This window comes from Lampris incognitus, chromosome 19, assembly GCF_029633865.1.
Source record: "Lampris incognitus isolate fLamInc1 chromosome 19, fLamInc1.hap2, whole genome shotgun sequence".
Lineage (NCBI taxonomy): Eukaryota > Metazoa > Chordata > Actinopteri > Lampriformes > Lampridae > Lampris > Lampris incognitus.
In genome coordinates this window covers 7,443,309-7,467,481 of record NC_079229.1, presented here as the reverse complement: position 1 = coordinate 7,467,481, position 24,173 = coordinate 7,443,309, and the positions used below count along the sequence as shown (strand labels likewise).

General features: G+C 42.6%; 1 protein-coding gene across 1 annotated transcript; it reads right to left on the bottom strand.

Annotated features, from left to right (window-relative positions):
* Positions 1-7,382: 7,382 nt before the first annotated feature.
* Positions 7,383-23,995, bottom strand: si:ch211-161h7.4 (serine/arginine repetitive matrix protein 1). The gene is made up of 12 exons (XM_056299866.1): positions 23,953-23,995; positions 23,506-23,670; positions 22,783-23,326; positions 22,503-22,728; positions 15,425-16,051; positions 13,739-14,134; positions 13,543-13,651; positions 13,415-13,458; positions 13,077-13,220; positions 12,321-12,478; positions 12,028-12,118; positions 7,383-7,546 (listed from the first exon to the last, which is right to left on the bottom strand). The coding sequence occupies exons 2-12, from the start codon at positions 23,658-23,660 to the stop codon at positions 7,464-7,466; spliced, it is 2,577 nt and encodes an 858-aa protein (XP_056155841.1). The 5' UTR covers positions 23,661-23,670; positions 23,953-23,995; the 3' UTR covers positions 7,383-7,463.
* Between the last annotated feature and the right edge of the window lie 178 nt (positions 23,996-24,173).

The following is a 24,173-nucleotide window of genomic DNA, read 5'->3' as shown; positions in this document are numbered from 1 at the left end:
CATCAAAGGGACGTCACACTAATGAGTTTACTGAACATTTGATGCAGGGGCGATTCTAGGATCAGAGCTTTAGGGGTGCTGAGCACCCCGAGTGCTGGCCGGCCAGGCAAGATAAATTTGGGGGGGGGGTGGATCAAACCATTTTCGAAGCATGGGGGGTGCTGTATTTTTGTTGTTAAAATATTACGTTTAAACCATATACTGGATATGGTTTTGACATTTCTTCAGCTTATTAAACATGGACATACAGTAAAAAATAAAAAAATCTCTTCCAATTTTAGGGGTGCCGGGGTTCAATTTAGGGGTGCTACAGCACCCCCAAAAATGGGCTAGAAACGCCCATGAAACGTTCATTTGATTTAATGACGCTTTTGGCAGAATCCACCTTTAAGACGGGGGTGTACAGTGTCGCCTAGGAGTGACGTCATTAGACAGCGCCTTTGTTTCTGCCTTGAATCGGTTGAGCAGCGCACACGCTAGGGAGCGGGCGGCCATCGCCGAGCTGCTGTTTATTTTGCCGCTCAACTCAAGAGTAACGTCTTGGTTACGTGTGGCCTCTAATGTCCCTGTATGTTGCAACAGGAGCCGTACAACCGGGCTTGGTAAGGTTGATGTGAGTAATAGCCATAAACGACGAGCACTGAAAATCCCAGCAGCCGCGTGTTTTGTGACTTTTTGACTCGTCTTCCTCTTAGACCAAGACACACGGACTAAACCGTAACACGTGTAAAGAACGACAATCACAAAGTGACCGGTCTGCTAAAGACAAGCGTGCTGCTTTGCAGAGCGCAACTAATGGTGAATTTGATGACTAAAAAAAAGCAATCAAGACTGTCATGTACCGGTTTGGCACGTAAGGGCACCCGTATGTATGTGACGTCACCTGTTGACGCGGGGAGAAGCGCGAGGAATATTATTCGGGCAGTCTTGCAATACGGTGGAATAAGGCAAGCCACGTTAGGCACTGTGTAATAACGGTGCGCCTAATCATTTATAATTAATGACACCTAAATAAGCATATAGGTGGGAATACCAGATCAGAACAAAGACCTCCATGTCAAACTGTTTAAATGAGCTTAAACAGAAGTAGGAGGAGGAACCCCTTTGTTTCCCCGACCAATTGTAATTTCACATGTGAGACATATTGCAGGCTGGATAAAGATGACATTTTTGTAGCTTTCCCAAAAGACAACCATAAATTCAGAGCCCAAAATAGCTAAAATAAAGCAAAGCGAGCTTTATTTGAACTTAACTCGGACAGTACTGCGAGTCTACCTGGGAGAGGCAAGATAGAGACGGTACGGTATGTACGGTTACAATATTTAGTGTTTTTCTGCCATCTAGTGGTGGATTCGAGTAATGCAGCTTGTATAGTTTTAGGTATGACACGGGAAGTTAAAACAAACTGGATGTTTAGCCAGTCAATCAATCAATCAAGCTGCACATTGATATGACATTTTGACGGACTTCGCCGCAATCCATTTATATCTGCTTTCATCTTTCGTGGCATCGTCTGTCTGTATATTCTTCTTTTGATAATTATCTACTTGCATATCTTTACTTGCATTTAGATATTTGTTAAGTTTATGCCATTTAGTCACCATGTTGTTCAGTTAATTGGAACATGAGGAGGAACACGTGTGCTCTGTAATGGCACGTTAACTGTTACTATGCACTGCTGGTGTTAGGCTAGCTTTCATGTTATTTAGTGCTGCTGTGAACAACTTATTCATGTAAAGGACTTTCAATGAGTACATTCCAGTAATTCAAGATGTTTTTATTTGTAGTTTCGCAACTTCCAGCGTTATTGAACCTGTGGACAACACTAACCGTCTTCAGTCATAATGTAAGGAAGGTGTTGACACTTGCTGCCAGTGCCCTTGTGGAAGACTGCTAGGCAACTGTTGTAAGGACAAACTATATAAAATTAACCCAAGACCTCACTGTTGAATTTCAGGTAATCAGATTTTTAGTTTGATACCGCAGAGAGATTACAAAGGGAGTGTATTGAAAATCGCCCAAAGATGTCTGAAATTCATCAAAATGCTGAAAAGCCCCCATGGCGGTCTGTAGTGGCGGGTATTGATTCATGAACTTCCCCACTCTTTACCTATGTGGACTCTTAACACAATCACAGAACAGAGCGTCCTTTGTATGGAGAAGACCCTGGATACATGATTTCAATTGCTGAGCCCCCTGAAACATGTTGTGACAACACAACTCTACCTGGCTCAGTACTGAAGCATTGTACGCCGACATGCCTCATGAAAGTGGCATGCAGTTGATGAAGCATTTCCTTCAACAGTACAATAACCTTTAAGGCCAGACTCGTGTATCTTACTCCTCGCTGATATGTTCTGACTAAAAAAATATTTCATGTTTCTTGAGGACTTCTCCCTACAGAAAAAGGACACAGCTATAGCCCTCTTGTGCAGGCATGTACAGGTATTTAGCCCTACCAACCATGCAATTTCTTTGTGGTAAAAATGTACGGAAATTATTTTTTATACATCTTTTTGTTGTTCTTGCGGTGTATTCAGGAGCTTGATGCATTTTCCACATTACTCAGTGTTCCAGCTCATAGAAGTTTACCATGGATTATGCCATGTGTCATAGCCTCCAAGGCTATGACACGTTTTGGAGAGTAGAAAGAAATCTGTAAGTAAAAAGGAAAAAAGCTATGCAAACACACATACACACGCTATGGCTTCAAAAGGTATTCAGACCACTTCCCTTTTGCACATATTGTGTTGTAGATTTAATTTTAAATTGATAAAATTGCCATTTTCGCTCATCAATCTACACACACATAATAAAGTGAAAACATGCAAATTGCAAATTTATTAAAAATCAAAAACTGAAATCTCTCATTTACATAAGTATTCAGAACCTTTGCCGTGGCACTCCAACTTGTGTTCAGGTGGTACCCTGTGTCTAGAACTTGATTGGATTCCACCTGTGGCAAACTGAATTTATAGGACATAGATAAAAAGGCACACAACTGTGTACTATATAAGGTCCCACAATTCAAACTGCATGTCAGGCAAAACCAAGCCATGGAGTCCAATGAACTCTCTGTAGACCTCTGTGATTAAAATTGTGGCGAGGCATATATCAGGGCAAGGGTATGAAATCGTTTCTAAATCTTTGAGTGTTCCCAGGAGCAAAGTGGTCTCAATAATTGTGAAGTGGAAGAAGTTTGGAACCACCAGGACTCTTCCTAGAGTTGGCTGTCTGGCCAAACTTGAGTATCTGGGCAAGAAGGTTCTTGGTCAGGGAGGTGACCAGGACCCCAGTGGTTACTCTAACAGAGCTTCAGAAGTCTTCTGCAGAGATGTGAGAACCTGCCAGAAGGACAACCATATCAGCAGAACTCCATCAATCAGGCCATTATGGTAGAGAAGCTAGACGTAAGTCAGTCAAGTGAAGGGCATGTGACAGCCTGCTTGGAATTGAAAGGACTCAGGGCATGAGGGAAAAGATTTTGTGGTCTGTAATCTCATCTCATCTCATCATCAGCCGATTCTCTGAGGTCGGGTCGCAGTGGCAGCACGCTAAGTAGGGCACTCCAGACGTCCTTCTCCCCAGCAATGCCCTCCAGCTCCTCCTGGGGGATCCCAAAGTGTTCCCATGCCAGATTGGACATGTAATCCCTCCAGCGAGTTCTGGATCTACCCCAGGGTTTCTTCCTAGTTAGACGTACCCAGAAAACCTCCAAAGGAAGGCGCCCAGGAGGCATCCTAATTAGATGCCCGAACCACCCCAACTGGCTCCTTTTGACATGAAGGAGCAGTGGCTCTACTCCGAGCTCCCTCCGGATGTCCAAGCTCCTCACCCTATCGCCAAGGCTGAGCCCAGACACCCTACAGAGGAAACTCATTTCAGCCGCTTGTATCCGCGACCTCACCCTTTCGGTCACTACCCAAAAGCTCATGACCATAGGTGAGGGTTGAGACTGGTAAACTGAGAGCTTTGCCTTCCGGCTCAGCTCACTCTTCACCACAACAGTCCGGTACAACGTCCACATTACTGCTGATGCTCCACCGATCTGCCTGTCAATCTCCCGCTCCATCCTACCCTCACTCATGAATAAGACCCAGAGATACTTGAACTCCTTCACTTGAGGCAACAACTCATCCCCAACGCAGAGGGAGCAAGCCACCATTTTCCAGTAGAGAACCATGGCCTCAGACTTGGACGTGCTGACTCTCATCTGGGCTGTGCCATCTGTAAGAAAAATCAGGTAATTGGGTCCAGTAAAAACTGCGGATATGAAACTTGACTTAAGCGCTGAAGGCACTGTCCGCAAACCGTTGGATTCTTCAGAGTATGTTGAATTAAATGAAGCCTTTCTCTCCATAATGCTCATCTGCCTCACATGTGACGTGCATCTGTCATGGCTGGGCGCAACAGCAGAGTGGCAGAGAGACTCCAAACCCTTTTCCCAAAAGTCATGGTATGGCACTGCACTGCACATCGGCTTGTGCTCACAGTTGATGTGAAAAAAGAAATGGGAGCTATTAATGATTTCAAAATCTTCATGGATGAACTGTATACAATATACGTACAGCGCAACCAACAAAACCAGAATGGAACTGAAAGAATTTGCTGACAGATTCAGACAACAGATGGGTAGCGTCCAGTTTCAGAACGGTCGAGGTTGTATGGAGAAATGACCCTGCCCTTAATTAACATTTTATGTGAGCAGCAGAGGATGCCTCACGCAACACAGCTAGGGCTGGGCAATATAGGCTGTCAAACTTGTCACTCACGACAAAATGGCGGCTTACAAAGAGAATGTTTTTCGGAAACGTGGCGTACCTTTCGACCACATCACAATCATGAAAAGGTAATAGGCAATTAACAACACCATATATACATGGTACTCACATAAATTAAAACACAGAAAAAGTTGATTTTGTATATCGTCCTTAGAAAATGAATTGTGAATGTAAGGTTTACGAAGTGTGTGTGTGTGTGTGTGTGTGGGGGGCTTAGGTCTGGTCAACTTCTGTAGTGGTCTATAAATTTGCGTGGCTGTTATTTCAAAACAAAAGGTGGCTGAATGAATTTTGATTAAATGTTGCGAGTGACAGACCAGGAATTCTATCAGAATTCATGAAAGCGATACATTCGTCTCTCTTAAGGTTTGCCATGGTCATATTTGACGACCTTTGGGAACAATTCTTGGGGGGGGGGGGGCTAAGAGCTACTAAGTTCCTCAGTGTCCTGGCAGACTCCGTCACTGATGTAGGCATCCATGACCTTGAGGGACTTTATGTCAGGATACTGAAAGATGGGGAGCCAAAGAATGTTCTTGGTAGTAAAACTCCACCACGCCACTGCTGCTGGACACTGTGCAGGTGTTAATGCTGGTAAATTGAGTTTTAAACTTAAGAAACATTTGTTGATGAAATTTTGCCGTTTCATAAAGAAGTGTCTGATGGTTAAAAAATGGACATAATTAACTTGTCACTCTGTAAACAGTATTTCAGAAAGTTGGCCTCCCAGAGTGGAAGCAGAAGTTAGTTGGTTTCGGATCCGATGGAGCCTCAGTAATGGTCATTGGGGGGCAGGGGGTCGCTACTCTACTCCGGAAACAAGTCCCCCACCTCATTAACATCCAGTGCTTTGCCCATGGACTAGAACTGGCAGCCATGGATGCCATAAACAGGGACAACAGAATGAAGACAGTAAGTGTTACTGCATGAATTAATCTGAAATGAAAGTATGTTTAACCCAGTAATGTTTTCCTAATGCCTATACTAATTTATCCTTCTCTTCATACAGGTGACTGAGCTCCTCAAAGGCCTCTACAAACCAGTACCACTACTCGCCCAAAGCCCGTAGAGCGCTCAAAGCGCTAAGTGGGGTCCTCAAGCGTAAGATCTGGAAGCCGACTAATCTGGGGGGAACAACGTGGCTCCCGCATATGGAGAGAGCTCTTCAGACCCTCATGAAGAATTATGCTGTGGTGCTGGCACACATGGAGAACACCATTGAAACCAGGCAAGTCATTGTTTTGGCAAAGAGTCACCTATTTTTCAATTTGCATTACTGGGTTGTTTGTCATGATTGAACAATTGTGATGTGTGTGCTTTTTCCAGATCTGCTAGTGCAGGCATGATTGGGAGAGCCAAGCAGGGTGTCCAGATCTTGAAGGACTATAGCCACCTCCTGTTTATGGTTCTAGTACAGGAATTCTTAAAAGTTTTGAGCTGGTCAGTTTTTTTCCTCCATATTAAGTCATTAGTATAGTGTTGGTTGAGCTGATCCTCGTGCTCCCACTACCCACCGCTGCCTGTGAGCATGGCCTCAGTGCCATGAAGCGCACTGAAACAATTGGCGGAGCAACCTTTCAATTGTTATATTGTGTTTACAACACCATCAGTTCTGTGCCTTTATGCATGCTCAATAATCCAGGTACGAAAATCAAAAAAAGTTGATTCGTTATTCATCACTCTTATAATGCCCCTTTTCCACTACATGGTACCGGCTCGACTTGCTTCCGTGTCATTTTCCATTACCATGACCAATCAGAGGTCTGCACTGATTTTGGTACCCGCTCCAGTTTTTTTGGAACCTCGACAAAGGTTGTACCAGAGAAGTGGTAACAGTTACCAAAATGCCGGTTCTTTCCAGTAATGGAAAAAAAAAAGGACAAGTCGAGTCGAACCGGTACCATGGAGTGGAAAAGGAGATTTAGTGACCTCTTCAGTCTAAACTGACTGCAGGTGTCCCCACCCTTATAAGCAACAGAGTTGTGTAACGACCGAAACCAAGGATCAGTTTCATATGCAAATATGGGCATGACCATCAACTAGTTACAAAGGCCATGAGTACTATTCACAGAGGATTTGGGAATGTTTGCAATCACAGCATTGTAAAATGGCGGCAGATGTACTCTTAGCCCCCCCCCCCTCCGGTTCAGGGATGGTCATTCCCCCTCCACAGAGAGCCTCTTTGACTCCCTATTTAAACCAGCGTTCCTCCCTATCAAGGATGTGCACATCCTCATGCTTGAAAGACTATCGGACTTGAACCTCATCTTTTTGGCATTTACTAGCATTGTTGTCTGCTGACTTTGTGTTGCATTAACTCTCAGATGTATGTAGCTTTGAATAAAAGCGTCTGCTAAATGAAACTGTAACATTGAAAGAGTGGCCACCGGCCTGTAGATGGTGTAGACTGCGGCGTCCTGGCCTGACGTGTTAGCTCTCCTGTGTTGTGCCATCCTCTTGGCCAAAACAGATGCTGGCCAACTTTGTAACTGTAAATGTCGGAGCACAATGTCAGCAATCAGGATGCATCAATCCTCCAAGTTTCATCAAAATCAGGCTGGTGTTGTCAAGAGATGGATTGAGGGAGACAAGTCATAATGCCCCAATTCCAAATTTTTTTATTAACAATTGCAAAACCACATTACAATAACATGTTTGAAAAAAAAAAGGATATTCTTCTCTTCAATCCAGACTTTCTCCTTGCATTCTATTGAAATACAATACTGCAGGCTCATCAGTAAGGTTTTCAATGCTGTATGCGTGTCCTGTGTGGGGGGGGGGGAAACAAACCACAAGTACAACAAATTAAAACATCTTTAGAGGGGTTACATCCAGGGCTGCTCAGCTACAGCTCATGACTGTCTGGGTTATGTGGCGAATAATAAGACCAAAGCAACTCATTAACAACTATTAGTCTCCATCAAGAGAGCAATATTAATTTCATGTTGCTCTTAATATTAGCCATTGTTTCACTGTACTTCACACACACACACCTCATTTTACCAATAAGAGGATAAACCTAACAGCTACACCTCTCTAAATCTGCAAGGTTGCTATCACTCTTAAGGATTATCTTATTCACACTAACCCTATGCTGATGAGCCAAAACATTATGACCACTCACGGGTGAACCGAATAACAATGATCATCTCATAACGGGCACATGTCAAGGTCTGCATAGATTGGATAGTAAGCAAACAGTCAGTTCTCATAGTCAGCGTGCTAGATGCTAGAGAAATAGGCAGGTGTAAAGACCTAATCGCCTTTGACAAGGGCCAAATTGTTATGGACAGATGACTGGGTCAGAGCATCTCTGAAACAGCAAGGCTTGTGGGGTGTTCCCAGTCAGCAGTTGTGAGTACCTACTGACAGTGGTCCGAGGAAGGACAAATCACAAACTGGCAACAGAGTATGGGGCTTCATAGCTGCAGACCTGTCAGAGTGCCCATGATGACTCCTGTCCACCATCGAAAGCACCTACAATGGGCACGTGAGCGTCTGGACCTTGGTGCGGTGGAAGAAGGTTGCCTGGCGAGGAGCCCCATTTTCTTTTACATCAATTGGATCACCGTGTACATTTGCACCATTTACTTGGGGAAGTGATGGTACGAGGATGCACTGTGGGCAGACGATAAGCCGGTGGAAGGAGCGTGACGCTCTAGGCAACTTTCTGCTGGGAAACCCTGGGTCCGGCCATTCATATGGATGTCAATTTGACACGTGCCACGTACCAAAACATCTTTGCAGACCATCTTTATTGCATGCTCAGTAATCCAGGTAAGAAAATCACAAAGTTGAATCAGTTCATCTGGACACAATGTTTATTGAGAGAAATGTTTCATCACTCATCTAAGTGACTTATTGAATCTCAACTGACTGCAGGTATCCCCACCCTTCAATACAGCTGCTTAATGACCAAAAACAATGATCGGTTTGCAGACTAGATACACCCCTTCATGGCAATGGCATCTTTCAGCAGGATAATGTGCCCTGCCACACTGCACACATTGTTCGAGAATGGTTTGAGGAACACGATGGAAGTGGTCAAGGTGTTATTGCCCTGGCCTCCAAATTCTCCAGATCTCAATCCCCTTGAGCATGTGTGGGATGTGCTGGACCAACAAGTCCAATCCAGAGCGGCTCCACCTTGCAACTTACAGGACTTGAAGGATCTGCTACTAATGTTTTAGTGCCAGATACCACAGGCCACCTTCAGAGGTCTTGTAGAGTTCATACCTCGGTGGGTCAGTGCTGTTTTGGCGGCACATGGAGGACCTACAGCCTATTAGTTAAGTGGTCATAATGTTTTGGCTCATCAGTGTATGGTTAGGGGTTCAAGCCCAAACGGCTGAAGCCCCCCCCCCTTTTTTTGAGCTGGTTTGTCATCATCATTTTTTTTCTTCTTCAGAAACGTTTATGCAAATTCCCGTGACATGGTAAATGGTAGAGACATGAGATTTTGCCCATTGATTGGAAGCTGTGTGCAAGTGCTGCCTAAGAAACATGGTCCCAATCAGCATGATGGGGGTTCTATAATTATAGGTCAAAATTTTGAACTTTGAAAAGTCATGTCCTACACAAAAAGCCCGATTTACACGAAACTTGTTACAGACATGCATCTATCCTTACTTTACAAATCTGCCTCAAGAACCACAAAATTCAGCCTGACTAGATTTTCCACCATTTTAAATTTTTTTGAAGAACACATTTTGACATCTCCTAAACCGTAGGTCAGATTTCTACCAAATTTTCTGTGGATCATTATTGGACCAAGCTTATCAAAAGTTAAATAAAGCTTGCTTTTCTGATTTAGTTTTCAAGATACTGAGCAATGGACTTCAAAAGAGCGTGGCTCAGCACATAGACCAAAGTCAACAACTGTTGGCCCACCCATCAAAAAATTGAAAGCTATGTCCACATAAGTACTTTAGCACTAGAACGACCGGGATTTCACTCCTACCTAAAACGACCACGGGCGGTCAAATTGATGGCCAGTTTTTAAACTCTATATTCTGTGAAGATAAATACCCAATTGAGATAGTAATGCATTACACACGTTAATATGTCTGTTAGGAAATGACTGACACCAAAATTAACATTTTAACAACTATAATACTATTTTTAAACAATTTAAACTTCGGTGAGACATGGCCGAACTTGAATAGCAAAATTGAAAAAGTGAAAATATTACCTGAACAACAAAACGGAAAACACATATTGCTAATCTAACAAACATAACAAGGCCTATAAAACGTGAAATGTACAAAAAAGAACTGAAAATAACCATTTAAACAGTCCAAAACAACAACCAGAACTTAAAAACTACTAAACTCCATATTCTGTCAAGATAAATACCCAACAGAGATATCAATGCACTGCATATGTTAGTACGTCTGTTAAGACACGACTAACACCAAAATTAACATTTTAACAACTTTAAACACCATTTTTCAAACAACTTAAAATCGCCGGTGTCCAAAGCCTGTAAATACTGCAACACCTCGGTGGTAGTCATGGTGTGTCTGAAATGGGGGCTATACCCACACATGTTGGAAATAATACCAGAAAAACAAAACGGAAAACACATATTGCTAATCTAACAAACGTAACAAGGCCTATAAAACGTGAATGTACAAAAAGAACTGAATGTTGTGTAGGAAATGACGCAAACAACATACGTGACATGACGCACACGATGACACATGAATTACGCACGGTCATTTTGACCGCTCATGGTTGTTTTAGGTAGATCTTATCATAGCTTTTTTTTTTTTGCCCAATTTTCCAGGGTGTCTCCCCACCTGCTGCCCAATGACTGCTGGGATAGGCTCCAGCATCCCCGCGACCCTGAGTAAGGATAAGTGGTTTGGATAATGAATGATCTAAAACTCATTTTTATTTAAATATATGCAGTTTTAGGAGCATTCAGGGAGCGGCAGGTCTTTATCTTTTTTTCACAAAGTTATTAAACTTTGAAAATTCAAAATGGTCCAAATGACCGCCATGGTCGTTGTAGTAGTTTTTAAAGTTCCGGTCGTTGTTTGGGACAGTTTAAATGATAATTTCCAGTTCTTTTTTTTTTTTACATTTCACATTTTATAGGCCTTGTTACATTTGTTAGATTAGCGATATGTGTTTTCCGTTTTGTTTTTCAGGTAATACATGGTAGCCCTTGGCTAAGGGGTCGGACCCTTTAGTTGACTAAGGGTCCGACCCCGTCAGCCAAGGGCTACCGAGCCTATTCATCCGTGATCGTTACATTGCCCCTTTCCTTCGGGATTCGCGTCCCTGCGAATCGCTAGAGCCAGGACGTGAACCTGGGGCTCCCGCACCGCAATTTTGCTATTCAAGTTCAACCATGTCTCTCCAAAGTTTGAATTGTTTAAAAATAGTATTATAGTTGTTAAAATGTTAATTTTGGTCTCAGTCGTTTCCTAACAGACATACTAATACGTGCAATGCATTAATATCTCAATTGGGTATTTATCTTGACAGAATATAGAGTTTAAAAACCAGCGGTAATTTTGCTCACCCCTGGTTGTTTTTGGTAGATCTTATCGTCCTTTTTTGTGCAATTGATCTAACACTCATTTTAATGCAAATATATGCAATTTTAGGAGTATTCAGGGGGCGGCAGGTCTGTATTTTTTTTCACAAAGTTATTAAACTTTGAAAATCGAAGTTTCATTCAAATTGACCACTAGGGGCATAACAAAAATAAGACTATAAATCAGAAATTGTTCGTCCAATCATTACAAAACTCGCAGGATATGTTTCATAACAGTATTGAACCACGTGTCCAACTTTTTTTCCCCCAAGATTTCTTTTTCTTTCTTTTTTTGGGGCATTTTCCACCTTTATTTGATAGGGATAGTCAAGAAAAGGACAGGAAAAGCAGGGGAGAGAGAGGGGATGACATGCAGCAAAGGGCCCGGGCCGGATTTGAACCCAGGCCACTACGGTAAGGACCTTATATGGTACACGCACTACCAGGTGAGCCACTAGGGCTCCCCCCATGTCAAACTATTTTGAAATCGCTCAATAGGGAGCACCACCAGTTCCATACACATGCATAGGTCTGGTGCAAATTTGGCCATAAATCAATGACAATTTGTCCAAACATCACTGAACTTGGTGGATATTTTTAATCAAGCTGTGGAAGCGTTCAACTTCTAATGGTCTGTGTTGGCTTGTGTAATCTTATGGTTGTCCATGAATCTAAGGAGTGGGGAAAACATATGCTTACCACATGGTACCATCATGACTTGCCCTGCTCCTTGGTAGGACTCATTTCCATCGACAGTCAATTTCACACTACCCGTGGCAAGAGTAAAAACCTTAAGCAGAGAATGAATGTAGGCTCAGGTAAGAGAGTGGTACACAAAGTAATCCCCCTCAGTGTTTTCAAGCACAGATAAGTAAGACAGGGACCGAGACTAAATAACATGATATTTAATAAGAAGTACTGGAACATAATGACAGGTAAAAAATAAAAAAATAAATTAAAATAGGAGGTGGCAAGAGAATTGGTCTACTGACTGTTGTCGCACTGTGATCAACGCAGAGAGGCTTCTTCATGTAGGAGCCCAACAACAGCTTGCCGATACAGAAGGAACTGCAGTGTATATCCATCTGCATGCCCATAACGTTGCCTTTATAGGCATACCAGTTGAAATTGTCCGGTGTGATTTGATAATCTACAGCAAGTACAGATAGAAAATAAAACAAGTATTTAATTATTTGAGAGATCTGGGGTCCTCTCAACACCATATTTACTTTTCATTTAAAAATGAAACACATGATAAAACTTCTTCTTGAGGAATGGTTTCCCTCCTTCAAAAGTGTTCTATGTTACATGTGCCCCAAGAGAACCAATGTGCAGCTTGAGGCACTTCATATTGTTTTTCTTTTAGTAGTTACACAGCACATCTTCGTCTTTCAGCTTAACCCCTGTTTCTCAGGGGTCGCCACAACCGATTTCACAGTTTCTATCAGTATCCTGCGAGGGCACAGCACCAATGGCGGCCACTGTTAACCCGGGCCTTGACCGATCTGGTATGGATCCTCGACTGATCCGGTATGGTCATGTCAATCCATATACTGATTTGGCAAAATTTTACACTGGATGCACTTCCTATCACAACCACTAACCCTATGATGGGGGTACAGATAAAGCACTGGATACCATCCCAGTATTCATGGACTTGCACCCATACACAGCACAGATCAGTGAATAATTTTCTCACAGGCAGTGTTGGTGTACTGAATATTTCACTGGATAACAAATTTTCTTACTTTTGGTTGTGGGAGGCCAGAGAAGCTCAAGCCAATGGCTTAAGTGGTCCGAGTCTTCCTTTTCCAGAAGTATTGGCTCAAGAGGATAACCACACAGCTCTAAGACAGACTGCACAGGAGGGACATCTATGCACATCGGAGGACCTGTAACAAACAGTGAGAAAAGAAAAAGTCTAGTTGCTTGTGAAAATTCTCAGCTTTCTTGCCGAGTCTGTAAAATAGAAAGACATGCATAAATCATGCCTGCAGTGTTGACTTGACCCCATGCATCTCTCATATTTGTAAGCTCAAAAGGTTGCAACATGATTCATCAATATGTAAAATGTCAAAACACATACTGTTCTCATGCTCTTCATTTGGTCCACTAATGAAACTTTTTGCCCTGTCAAAGATCAAGCAAAATATGTGTACTTTGAATGATAAAGAAACAATGCAAGAAAGTGACCACATTTAGTTTCTCCCTTACGTGTTATCAGACAGCCGTTTCTCACCCCGGTGGATCTCACTCTCTGAAAGGATGCTCCGTGTATTTTTGCTCTTTCCAGCACAATCCACAGTGACCACGGTTTTGTCAGCTGAATTAAGACAGTTAAAAGTCAGAAGCAGGTTCTTGGATGGGGTGGTCAGTGGGATATTTACTGATGTTACTGATGGTTACTCACTTTGCTCAGCAGTTTTCTCAATGACTGGGAGCAGCAATATGTCCCTTTTCAGACATGCCTTTCCTTCATTGGAAACAGGGGTCTCTGTAGCATTAGTGAAAATGTCTTTACATGTATCCACAGAGCGCCTCACAGTTTTTGGAGTATTAACAGATTTCAGTTTCAAAGGCAGAACAGCTCCCTCTGCTGGCTTTGCCGAGACCTCCACATTGTCATTTTTGGGGGTTTCAAGAGCAAAGGATTTCTGTGAATTGGACCACTTCCTTCCTGCCTCACGTGTTTTGTGATAGTTGGGATTGTGCCTTGGAGGATGTGAGGAAACGATCACTGCATCTGTAGGTCTGTCATTGGCTGCCCACCAGTTACCTGGAGGTCTCCTTCTCCGTTTCTCTGAAACTGGGGAGTGACATGAGCTGAACCCCAAATCACAGAGGCAGGGTTCAGCTCATGTCATATATCAGTTACACCCCCAGTAAAAAAAGGCCCAGCAGGCCTTTTTTTTGCTGAGGGTGTGACTGTACATTATGTCACAACCTTTATTCCCTGTTGAAAATACAACCAAAAAGATGAATGAAAATATATACAAAGTTAGAAGACAAAGATTCTGATTCTGGAAAGGATTTCAACAAAGGTCCTAAGTCTTGTGAATGATGGAAATGTACACTGATAAGCCAAAACATTATGGCCACCTGCCTAATATGCTGTTGGTCCTCTGTGTGCCGCCAAAAATGCGTCAACCCACCAAGGCATGGACTCTACAAGACCCTTGAAGGTGTCATGTGGTATCTGGCACCAAAATACTAGCAGCAGATCCTTTGAGTCCTGTAAGTTGCGAGGTGGAGCCACCATGGATCAGACTTATCGGCTCACTACATCCCACAGATGCAAAGGTGGATTGAGATCTGAAGATTGGCCTTGAACACCTCATCATGTTCCTCAAACCATTCTCGAACACTGTGTACAGTGTGGCAGAGCACATTATCCTGATGGAAGAGGCCACTTCCATCAGTGAATACCATTGCTATGAAGGGGTGTACCTGGTCTGAAACATTGTTTAGGTAGGAGGCATGTGTCAAATTGACGTCCACATGAATGGCCGGACCCAGCCACTGAGGATGCACAAGCTGTTTCAGATTGCTCTTACCCAGCTGTCTAGCCATAACAATTTGGCCCTTGTCAGAGCCGCTCAGGTCTTTACTCATGCTAATTTCTCCAGCATCCAACATGTTGACTACGACAACTGATTGTTCGCTTACCATCTAATCTACCCAGACCTTGATACATGCCCTTGTTTGAAGATGATCAGCATTATTCAGTTCACCTGTGAGCGGTCAATGTTTTGGCTCATCAGTGTATTTTCAAGGTTTAAATTTGAACCCAGCTGTGTACACAAATCCCTGTCCTGACCTGAGGTGAGGCTTTGCTGTCTTGGTGAGAGCACCAAGGGGCTGATCTGTCCAGGACCTTCATCTTAATAATAATAATGATAAATCAAACTTATATAGTGCTTTTCTAACACTCAAAGTTGCTTTACAATAAACAGCGGTGAAACAAGACAACAGATAAACATAACAGACATACAGGGGTGGATGGGAAGGGGGGGGGCTACGAGAAGGAGAAGTGGCAGCCACACACGACGCCAGCAGTACTCTCCGACTTAAACAGATACAAAAGGGCAATCTTGACCTGGAACCTGCAGCTTGTCTTCTTGGTCTAGGATCTGCTCTGCCGCAGCTGCATGGATATCTTGGTCTGCCTGGACAGTCTCACCAGATATTCTTCTCTTCCCTCTGTCTTTGTTAGGTTTTGCCATCTTTTTCTCAGCGTTCTGTCGTGTGGTCTTCCTGGATGCAGGCAAAGTTCGCTTCTGATCCCCCTCTGTTGGATCCACATCATGCCTAGCCTTTATAGCAGAAGGTGCACTGGTCTTCCTGTTGTTCTCTTTTGACTTGAGTGTGAGCGGCCTGTCTCCCACCTCTTTTTTCTCAGTGTTCTGTGAAGAGGCTATCCACCACTCTCCAGAGGGTTTATGTCTTCTCTTCCTAGGCAATGGACTGTCTTCAGACAAGTGCTTCTCACCACCACCAACACTGGAGGGTTTTGACTTGAGTGTGAGCGGCCTGTCTCCCACCTCTTTTTTCTCAGTGTTCTGTGAAGAGGATATCCGCCACTCTCCAGAGGGTTTATGTCTTCTCTTCCTAGGCAATGGACTGTCTTCAGACAAGTGCTTCTCACCACCACCAACACTGGAGGGTTTTGCCTGCTGAACCTTTCTTTTTGCTGGGAGCTTCGACTTTATTTTTCCATGGAACTCTAAAGAAAAATCAGATACATAAAACAGGAAAGGTAAAGTCTCTGTAGTTAATACTGCATTTGGACAGCTGGGGTTTGCTGCTCACCATTTTGCCACTTAAAGGACAGACTAGAGGTAAAGATATTCTTCAAGCATTCATGGAATTCGTTAACCAGAATAAACTGCCCCTTTTGAAACTCATCTCCATTACAACTGATGGCGCACCTACTATGGTAGGCCGTACTAACGGGTTCGTTGAATTGTGCAAGCAAAGTGATTCTTTCCCGGACTTACTTAATAATCATTGCATAATTCAATAACAAGCGCTGTGTGGGAAGATCTTAAACATGAAAGAAGTGGTGGATATTGCTATGAAGATTGTGTGCTCGGTTAGTGCAAGCAGCCTACAGAGCAGGCTATTTCGCGCACACATGGAGGAGACAGGAGCATAACACAGACCTGTTGCTGCACTCGGATGTAAGGTGGCTAGGCAGAGGTAAATTTTTGGAGAGATTCAGTGAGTTGTTGCCTGAAATCAAACATTTACTCAAGCTCGCTAAACATGCCAAATATACACAGCTGGAGGGCAACAGGTGGCTTTTGGATTTGGCATTCCTAACTGATCTCACTAGCATGCTGAATGAGCTGAATTTAGAACTACAGGGAAAGGATAAATATGTAATAAACATGATCAGCTCAGGGAACACGTTTAAAAGCAAGCTCCAGCTGCTGTCAAGTAGGCTGCAATGCAGTGACCTGCGAAACTTTGCTCGCATGCAGGCAGAACTTAAACGTCAGGGTAACGACACAGCACAGCTTGATAATGCACATTATGAGGAGTAAGTTCAGCGCATCTTGTCAGATTGATAGGTGCTTTACTGACTTTGCATCCATTGAACCTGTTGCCAGCTATGTTTTCCATTATGAAGTATTGATGTGGATGACACTGCCTCCAAAGTGGCATCACTGTTTCACCTGGACAGCCCTACTGTGGAGAACGAGATCCTCACACTTTAAACTGACCTTGAGATTAAATCCAGGGCAACACAAGGGATGAAGGGAGCATTCTGGGAGCTACTGCTGCAGGAAAAGTACCCCAACCTCAGGAAATGTGCCATGAACTTCACAGCACTTTTTGGATCAACCTACTTTTAATCTGCTTTTTCTCACATGAAGATCGTCAAGTCGAAGTACAGACCCACAATGACAGATGACCACCTTGTGGCCTGCCTAAGGCTTGCAACCAGATGCTACAACCCTGACTATGAGAAACCTAGCCTCATCCTCCCAGTGCCAGCGGTCCCACTAAGGTAGAGAATGACATTTATTTTTACTTATTTAACACAGAGAACTATACTGTATAGTGCCTGTATTATTTTCTGTTTGTCCTGTGTATTGAATGGGTATTACAGTAATATGGTTCCATATTTGGGCTGGTAGATCTCGGCTGGCTGACAAATGTAAAAGTAGATCTTGGTTCAAAAAAGGTTGGGAACCCCTGGCTTAGGGTGATCTGGTATTGTATGAGGAATTCGGGAGTGGCAGAGAAGTATGTAGGAGTGGTGCAGGATATGTATGAGGGAAGTGTGACAGTGGTGAGGTGTGTGGTTGGAATAACAGATAGGTTCAAGGTGGAGGTGGGATTACATCAAGGATCGTTTCTGAGCCCTTTCGTGTTTGCAAGAGATGTACAGGTTAACGGACAAGATCAGGCAGGAGTCTCCATAGACTATGATGTTCGCAGATGACACTGTGAGCAAGAGTTGGGTGCAGGTTGCGGAGAGCCTGAAGAGGTGTATGCGCTGGAGAGAAGAGGAATGAAAGTCAGTAGGAGCAAGATGGAATACCTATGCGTGAAAGAGAGGGAGGACAGTGGAATGGTCAGGATGCAAGGAGTAGTGGTGACGAAGGTGGCTGAGTTATTTTGTCGATGAAAATCCATCCACTGATGAAAAGACAGGAGGCAGAGCTGGAGGTGGCAGAGTTGAAGGTGCGAAGATTTTCATTGGAAGGACAGGATTAGGAACAAGTATATTAGAGGGACAGCTCAGGTTGGACGGTTTGGAGACAAAGCAAGACAGGCAAGATTGAGATGCTTTGGACATGTGTGGAGGAGAAACGCTGGGTATATTGGGAGAAGGATGCTGAATATGGAGCTGCCAGGGGAGAGGAAAAGAGGAAGGCCAAAGAGGAGGTTTATGGATATGGTGAGGGAAGACATGCGGGTGGCAGTAGTGACAGAGAAAGATGCAGAGGACAGGAAGAGATGGAAATGTATGATCTGCTGTGGCAACCACTAACAGGAGCAGCCAAAAGATGTAGTGGTAGATTATCTATTAGCGTGGCACAGTGTGATGTAATTCTAATAGATCTAGTGATTTTTGGATGTAAGCTCATGCTACACATTGCATTGACAAACTCCTCTGTCATTTTATGCTTAATTGGATTTAACAGATCTATATTGAAATACCTACAAATGAACATTGCCTTTTGAATTGTTTTAGCAAAGATTTTTCCCATCCAATCCTTGAATATTTCGATATTAGATCCTGGTGCTCTATATATACACAACTCACAATTACATTTTTCTTTTTCTCCATACAGATTTCTATTGTAATGCATCCTAACATGTCATCAATCGCTGCCGTCATGCTTTCCACTACCTTATAATTGAAGGTTTTATCCACATCCATTCTTGTTTTTCCTGTTCATATACATCAATTGGTATCCGTTCAACTCAAAGTCCAAACCCTTCTCATGGCTGCACCAAGTCTCTGATACAGCTATTATTTTAAATTGTTTCTTGAACTGACTTAAAAAAAATTCTTTGATGCTTTGGAGGCTGGCATATAGGCATCTGTTCGAGTGGATAATTGATATTTTATGATCAGACTTAACCTTCATATTAAACTGATCTGTGTAATAACAGCAATTGTTATCATTTTCCATATATTTTGATTTATGCTTCGTATATTCAACTTTTCAATCCCAGTTTATCATATGCTGTAATCCTTGTTGTTTGATGTTCATCATTATCTCCAGATGGAGATAAATGACTTCTTTCAGAATTTGTCATGGTTGTATGTAGTGTATTTATTTAGTCTTTTTTTTTTACCTTGTTGTGTTTTTCTTCTGGTTTCACTGGTATTTGTCCAATTCCTCCATGTCTCTGATGACCAGCACTTTAGCCTCTTCTGGTGTGCTGTTAAATTTTATGAAGATTTTGCTGACCATGTAGATTGGATCTTCCTCTGCTTTCTCAGGAAACATGCCTTTAGTCAGATGTTTGTCAGATGTTCATTCAAGTTGACATCTGATCCCTTCAGCTTTTTTTCGTCTTAGCAGTGCGGTTTTATGCTTTCTGTTCAAAAACATTATATTATGGCCGTTTTATCGACGGAGAGGGTGACATGCCTCAATATAGGTATTTGTCTACTTCAATTCCCTTAGACTGAAGGAAAGCAGCCACCTGTTGCTCCAGAGAGTTTGAGTCCAGCTCGCTGAATTCCCCACCATTCATCATCGTCACTGCTCGGGCGTATGACCGGGGTTTAGTCTCCAGCCCAGTGACAATGATGTCGTACATTCGCGTGTACTCCAAATCAGTCACCCGGTTCTCCAGGAAGACGATCCTCTTTTCCTTCTCAGTGTTTTCATAGCTTCTGGACCTTGGCTTCTTCTACCAGGTCCAAAACCGTTTTCTACTGTAGTCTGACAGCTGCAACCTTCTCCATCACAAAGTTGAGAGATCTTTATAGCGTCGACTTCTTCAGCTGCGGGATTTTTTTTTTGGTCCTATGGCATTTTGTTTGTGCCAGCTACTTACCTTAGCCAGCCACTGGCTCAGCCGGCATTTTTTTCAGTCTGACTTCCAAAAATCAGTGTCGCAATCCAAACAGCAGTCAAAGCCAAATATCTCTGTTGTAGATAGTTTGAGGTCCATAATCCAAAATCAGTAGTCTATCGCAAAATTGTTTTCAAACACCGAGGACAAAGAGACATGAGCAAGGGACCTTATTCAACTGTTTTAGCTGAGTGATAATCCATCACCAGTGGATTTTTTTTTCTGGCTTATTTAAAGTCTTTTATTTTGGTAATTTAAATTGCTGTGAACTCAAGCATTCAAGGTGTCAAGTGTGAGGCGATTGCCATTGTACTCAGGAAATGGACAGATAAGCAGACATTTGAACACTAATGATACCCTTTAGCTGTAATGTCTCCTGGTCTGTCTGCCTTAGTATAGAAGAAATAGCAAATGCATTTAGGTCTGATGAACCATGCCATTACGTGCACCCTTCAAATGAAGAAACAAGTGGGAATAAAAGGGCTAACCTGTCATGCTTTAAAAAAAATCCATGTTACCCTAACAAATATGTGGAGATGACTGTTCCTTGGTTGGTACATGGGAACTTGTGTTGTCTGACATGGGCTACATATCCTGAATGAATTCCCAGCTGCATGTTCCACTGTGACTATTCATGGCACACATGCTTGTTTGCCTCACACTTGATGCCTCGAATGCTTGAAGACACTGAAGACACAGCAATTTAAATAACTAGAACAAAAGAATTTAAATCAGCCAGGAAAAAAAAAATCCACTGGTGATGGATTTAGCCCATCGCTGATTCCCGATCTAATCCTCTATTGGCTCAACCCTTAAATAGTTTGTTTGGAGACAGAGAAAAAACATTAATACTTTCTATTTTTTTATCTAAAGAAAAAAGAAATGACACCTTTATATATATATATATATATATATATACTACCGTTCAAAAGTTTGGGATCACATTGAAATGTCCATATTTTTGAAGGAAAAGCACTGTACTTTTCAATGAAGATAACTTTAAACTAGTCTTAACTTTAAAGAAATACACTCTATACATTGCTAATGTGGTAAATGACTATTCTAGCTGCAAATGTCTGGTTTTTGGTGCAATATCTACATAGGTGTATAGAGGCCCATTTCAAGCAACAATCACTCCAGTGTTCTAATGGTACAATGTGTTTGCTCATTGGCTCAGAAGGCTAATTGATGATTAGAAAACCCTTGTGCAATCATGTTCACACATCTGAAAACAGTTTAGCTCGTTACAGAAGCTACAAAACTGACCTTCCTTTGAGCAGATTGAGTTTCTGGAGCATCACATTTGTGGGGTCAATTAAACGCTCAAAATGGCCAGAAAAAGAGAACTTTCATCTGAAACTCGACAGTCTATTCTTGTTCTTAGAAATGAAGGCTATTCCATGCGAGAAATTGCTAAGAAATTGAAGATTTCCTACACCGGTGTGTACTACTCCCTTCAGAGGACAGCACAAACAGGCTCTAACCAGAGTAGAAAAAGAAGTGGGAGGCCGCGTTGCACAACTGAGCAAGAAGATAAGTACATTAGAGTCTCTAGTTTGAGAAACAGACGCCTCACAGGTCCCCAACTGGCATCTTCATTAAATAGTACCCGCAAAACACCAGTGTCAACATCTACAGTGAAGAGGCGGCTGCGGGATTCTGGGCTTCAGGGCAGAGTGGCAAAGAAAAAGCCATATCTGAGACTGACCAATAAAAGAAAAAGATTAAGATGGGCAAAAGAACACAGACATTGGACAGAGGAAGACTGGAAAAAAGTGTTGTGGACGGATGAATCCAAGTTTGAGGTGTTTGGATCACAAAGAAGAACGTTTGTGAGACGCAGAACAAATGAAAAGATGCTGGAAGAATGCCTGACGCCATCTGTTAAGCATGGTGGAGGTAATGTGATGGTCTGGGGTTGCTTTGGTGCTGGTAAGGTGGGAGATTTGTACAGGGTAAAAGGGATTCTGAATAAGGAAGGCTATCACTCCATTTTGCAACGCCATGCCATACCCAGTGGACAGCGCTTGATTGGAGCCAATTCCATCCTACAACAGGACAATGACCCTAAACACACCTCCAAATTGTGCAAGAACTATTTAGGGCAGAAGCAGGCAGCTGGTATTCTATCGGTAATGGAGTGGCCAGCGCAGTCACCAGATCTGAACCCCATTGAGCTGTTGTGGGAGCAGCTTGACCGTATGGTACGCAAGAAGTGCCCATCCAACCAATCCAACTTGTGGGAGCTGCTTCTGGAAGCGTGGGGTGCAATTTCTCCAGATTACCTCAACAAATTAACAGCTAGAATGCCAAAGGTCTGCAATGCTGTAATTGCTGCAAATGGAGGATTCTTTGACGAAAGCAAAGTTTGATGTAAAAAAAATCTTATTTCAAATACAAATCATTATTTCTAACCTTGTCAATGTCTTGACTCTATTTTCTATTCATTTCACAACATATGGTGGTGAATAAGTGTGACTTTTCATGGAAAACACAAAATTGTTTGGGTGATCCCAAACTTTTGAACGGTAGTGTATATATATATATATATATATTTATTTTTTTGGGCTATTGGCAAACTGGATATATTCCCATATGAAAAGGCATAAATAGAAGTATAATCATACCTGGGCTTGGATTCTTCTCTGCCTCTTGTACTGGAGAGTCCCAGTACCCAGGACTACCTTGCTCTTCGCTGTTTGACCCCTGGTGTTGCTGCTGGAGGGCTTCCACAGGCAGAGGTTCCTCACAATCATCTGACCGCCATGTCCTTTCCCTGTTTCCCTGTGCCGACTTCAACCTCCTCTTCTTGGCATTTTTTCCACCATCTTTCGCAAGTTTCCCCCCCCCCACCTTGATAGACATTTTAGTTTTTTTCTCCTTCTTCAGAGGGGATTTTCTTTTAACAGTTTCACTACTGGTGTTCTCCTTAAATTGGTCATCTGCTTTGCTCATTTTGGATGGTGCATTGTGATGCTGTTGCTTCTTATTATGCTGTTTTTCCACAAAGTCATAAGCAGGGAAGTCCTGTTGGCTGGACAATGCATCACTGTCCACCTCATCACCATCATTTCTAGGCCTTATCCCCTTCATCTTGTGTAGGGCGTTCTTTTTGGCTGGAGGAATGCTTGAGTTGCCCTCCTTCCCTTTCTTCTTTGCTCTTGGATGGACAGTTTGACGTTCTTCTGTGTCAGAGCACCTTGCATGTCCTGGCTCCTGCTGCTTTTCTGCCTCCTCTGATAAGATGTCTTCCATCTCTGTGTCTTTTGAGCTTTGTTCTTCACAGGGCCCTGATCTTTTGCTCTGTCTCTGCCTAGATTGACCATTACAGTGGTCCTCTTTTCTTGGAATCGTGAACTTTATAGGGTCATCATCCTCCAGGATTAGGAAATCATCCTCAGGCTCGGAAGGGGGAATGGGTACTTTTGATGTGGTCAGTGACTTCCTGGGGCTTTAAAAAAGATGTATTGATTATTAATGTTCTACAGTGAGTGTTTAAGTACTCCGACAGAGCACAACAGTCAAGAGTAAAGTCTATCTTTTATAAATCTCTATCAATTATGAAAAGACTATCATCAGGATAAAAACAGCAGAATCAAGTTAGACAGTGGTAACATAATTTGAATTCACCATGCAAGTTTAGCCTGCCCATCTTCTTGAAGCTTCAGTAGGAAAGAATTAAAGTCTATCCCCACACTTGTGCACTTCTCCGACTGCCTGTGTTCACATTGTGATTTTCCTTCTAGAGCTGGGGTTTGAGGCTCTTGCCTTACTGCTGGGTTCATTTTCTGCTGCCTAACAAAAAAAGTAAACACATAAAATAGCTAGGTTAAAAAGAAATAAGTATAGCAATGCCTCTTTAGTAAGTGAACAATGTTCTGTTGGATTAATGTGGATAAGAGTGCAAAATGTTTGAAAAACAACATTTAGATTAAAACTTTGCTTATCAGCTCAATGAAAGGCAGGATATAAAATTGTGTTTGATTAACTTCTTACTCATAGCACAAAATACACACACACAAAAAGGACTATACATCATAGCAACAAGTGTATATTGCATTAGTCATCTTTTCTTACAACGGTGTTAGTCTTCTGGCTTCCAGGGCAGGTCTTTGATACTTCTTAGTCATATTATACTCTTTGCTGCAGGGGGACAGTCAATTTACAGGGGATCAAAACATTTACAGATCACATATAATTCTTTGTTTGTAAACACAAAATTCACTCAGCATCAAAAAGCCTCATAATTTTTCCACCTTCGAGGTTTGAGCTGAATGTTTGGATTTACTAAGAGCAAA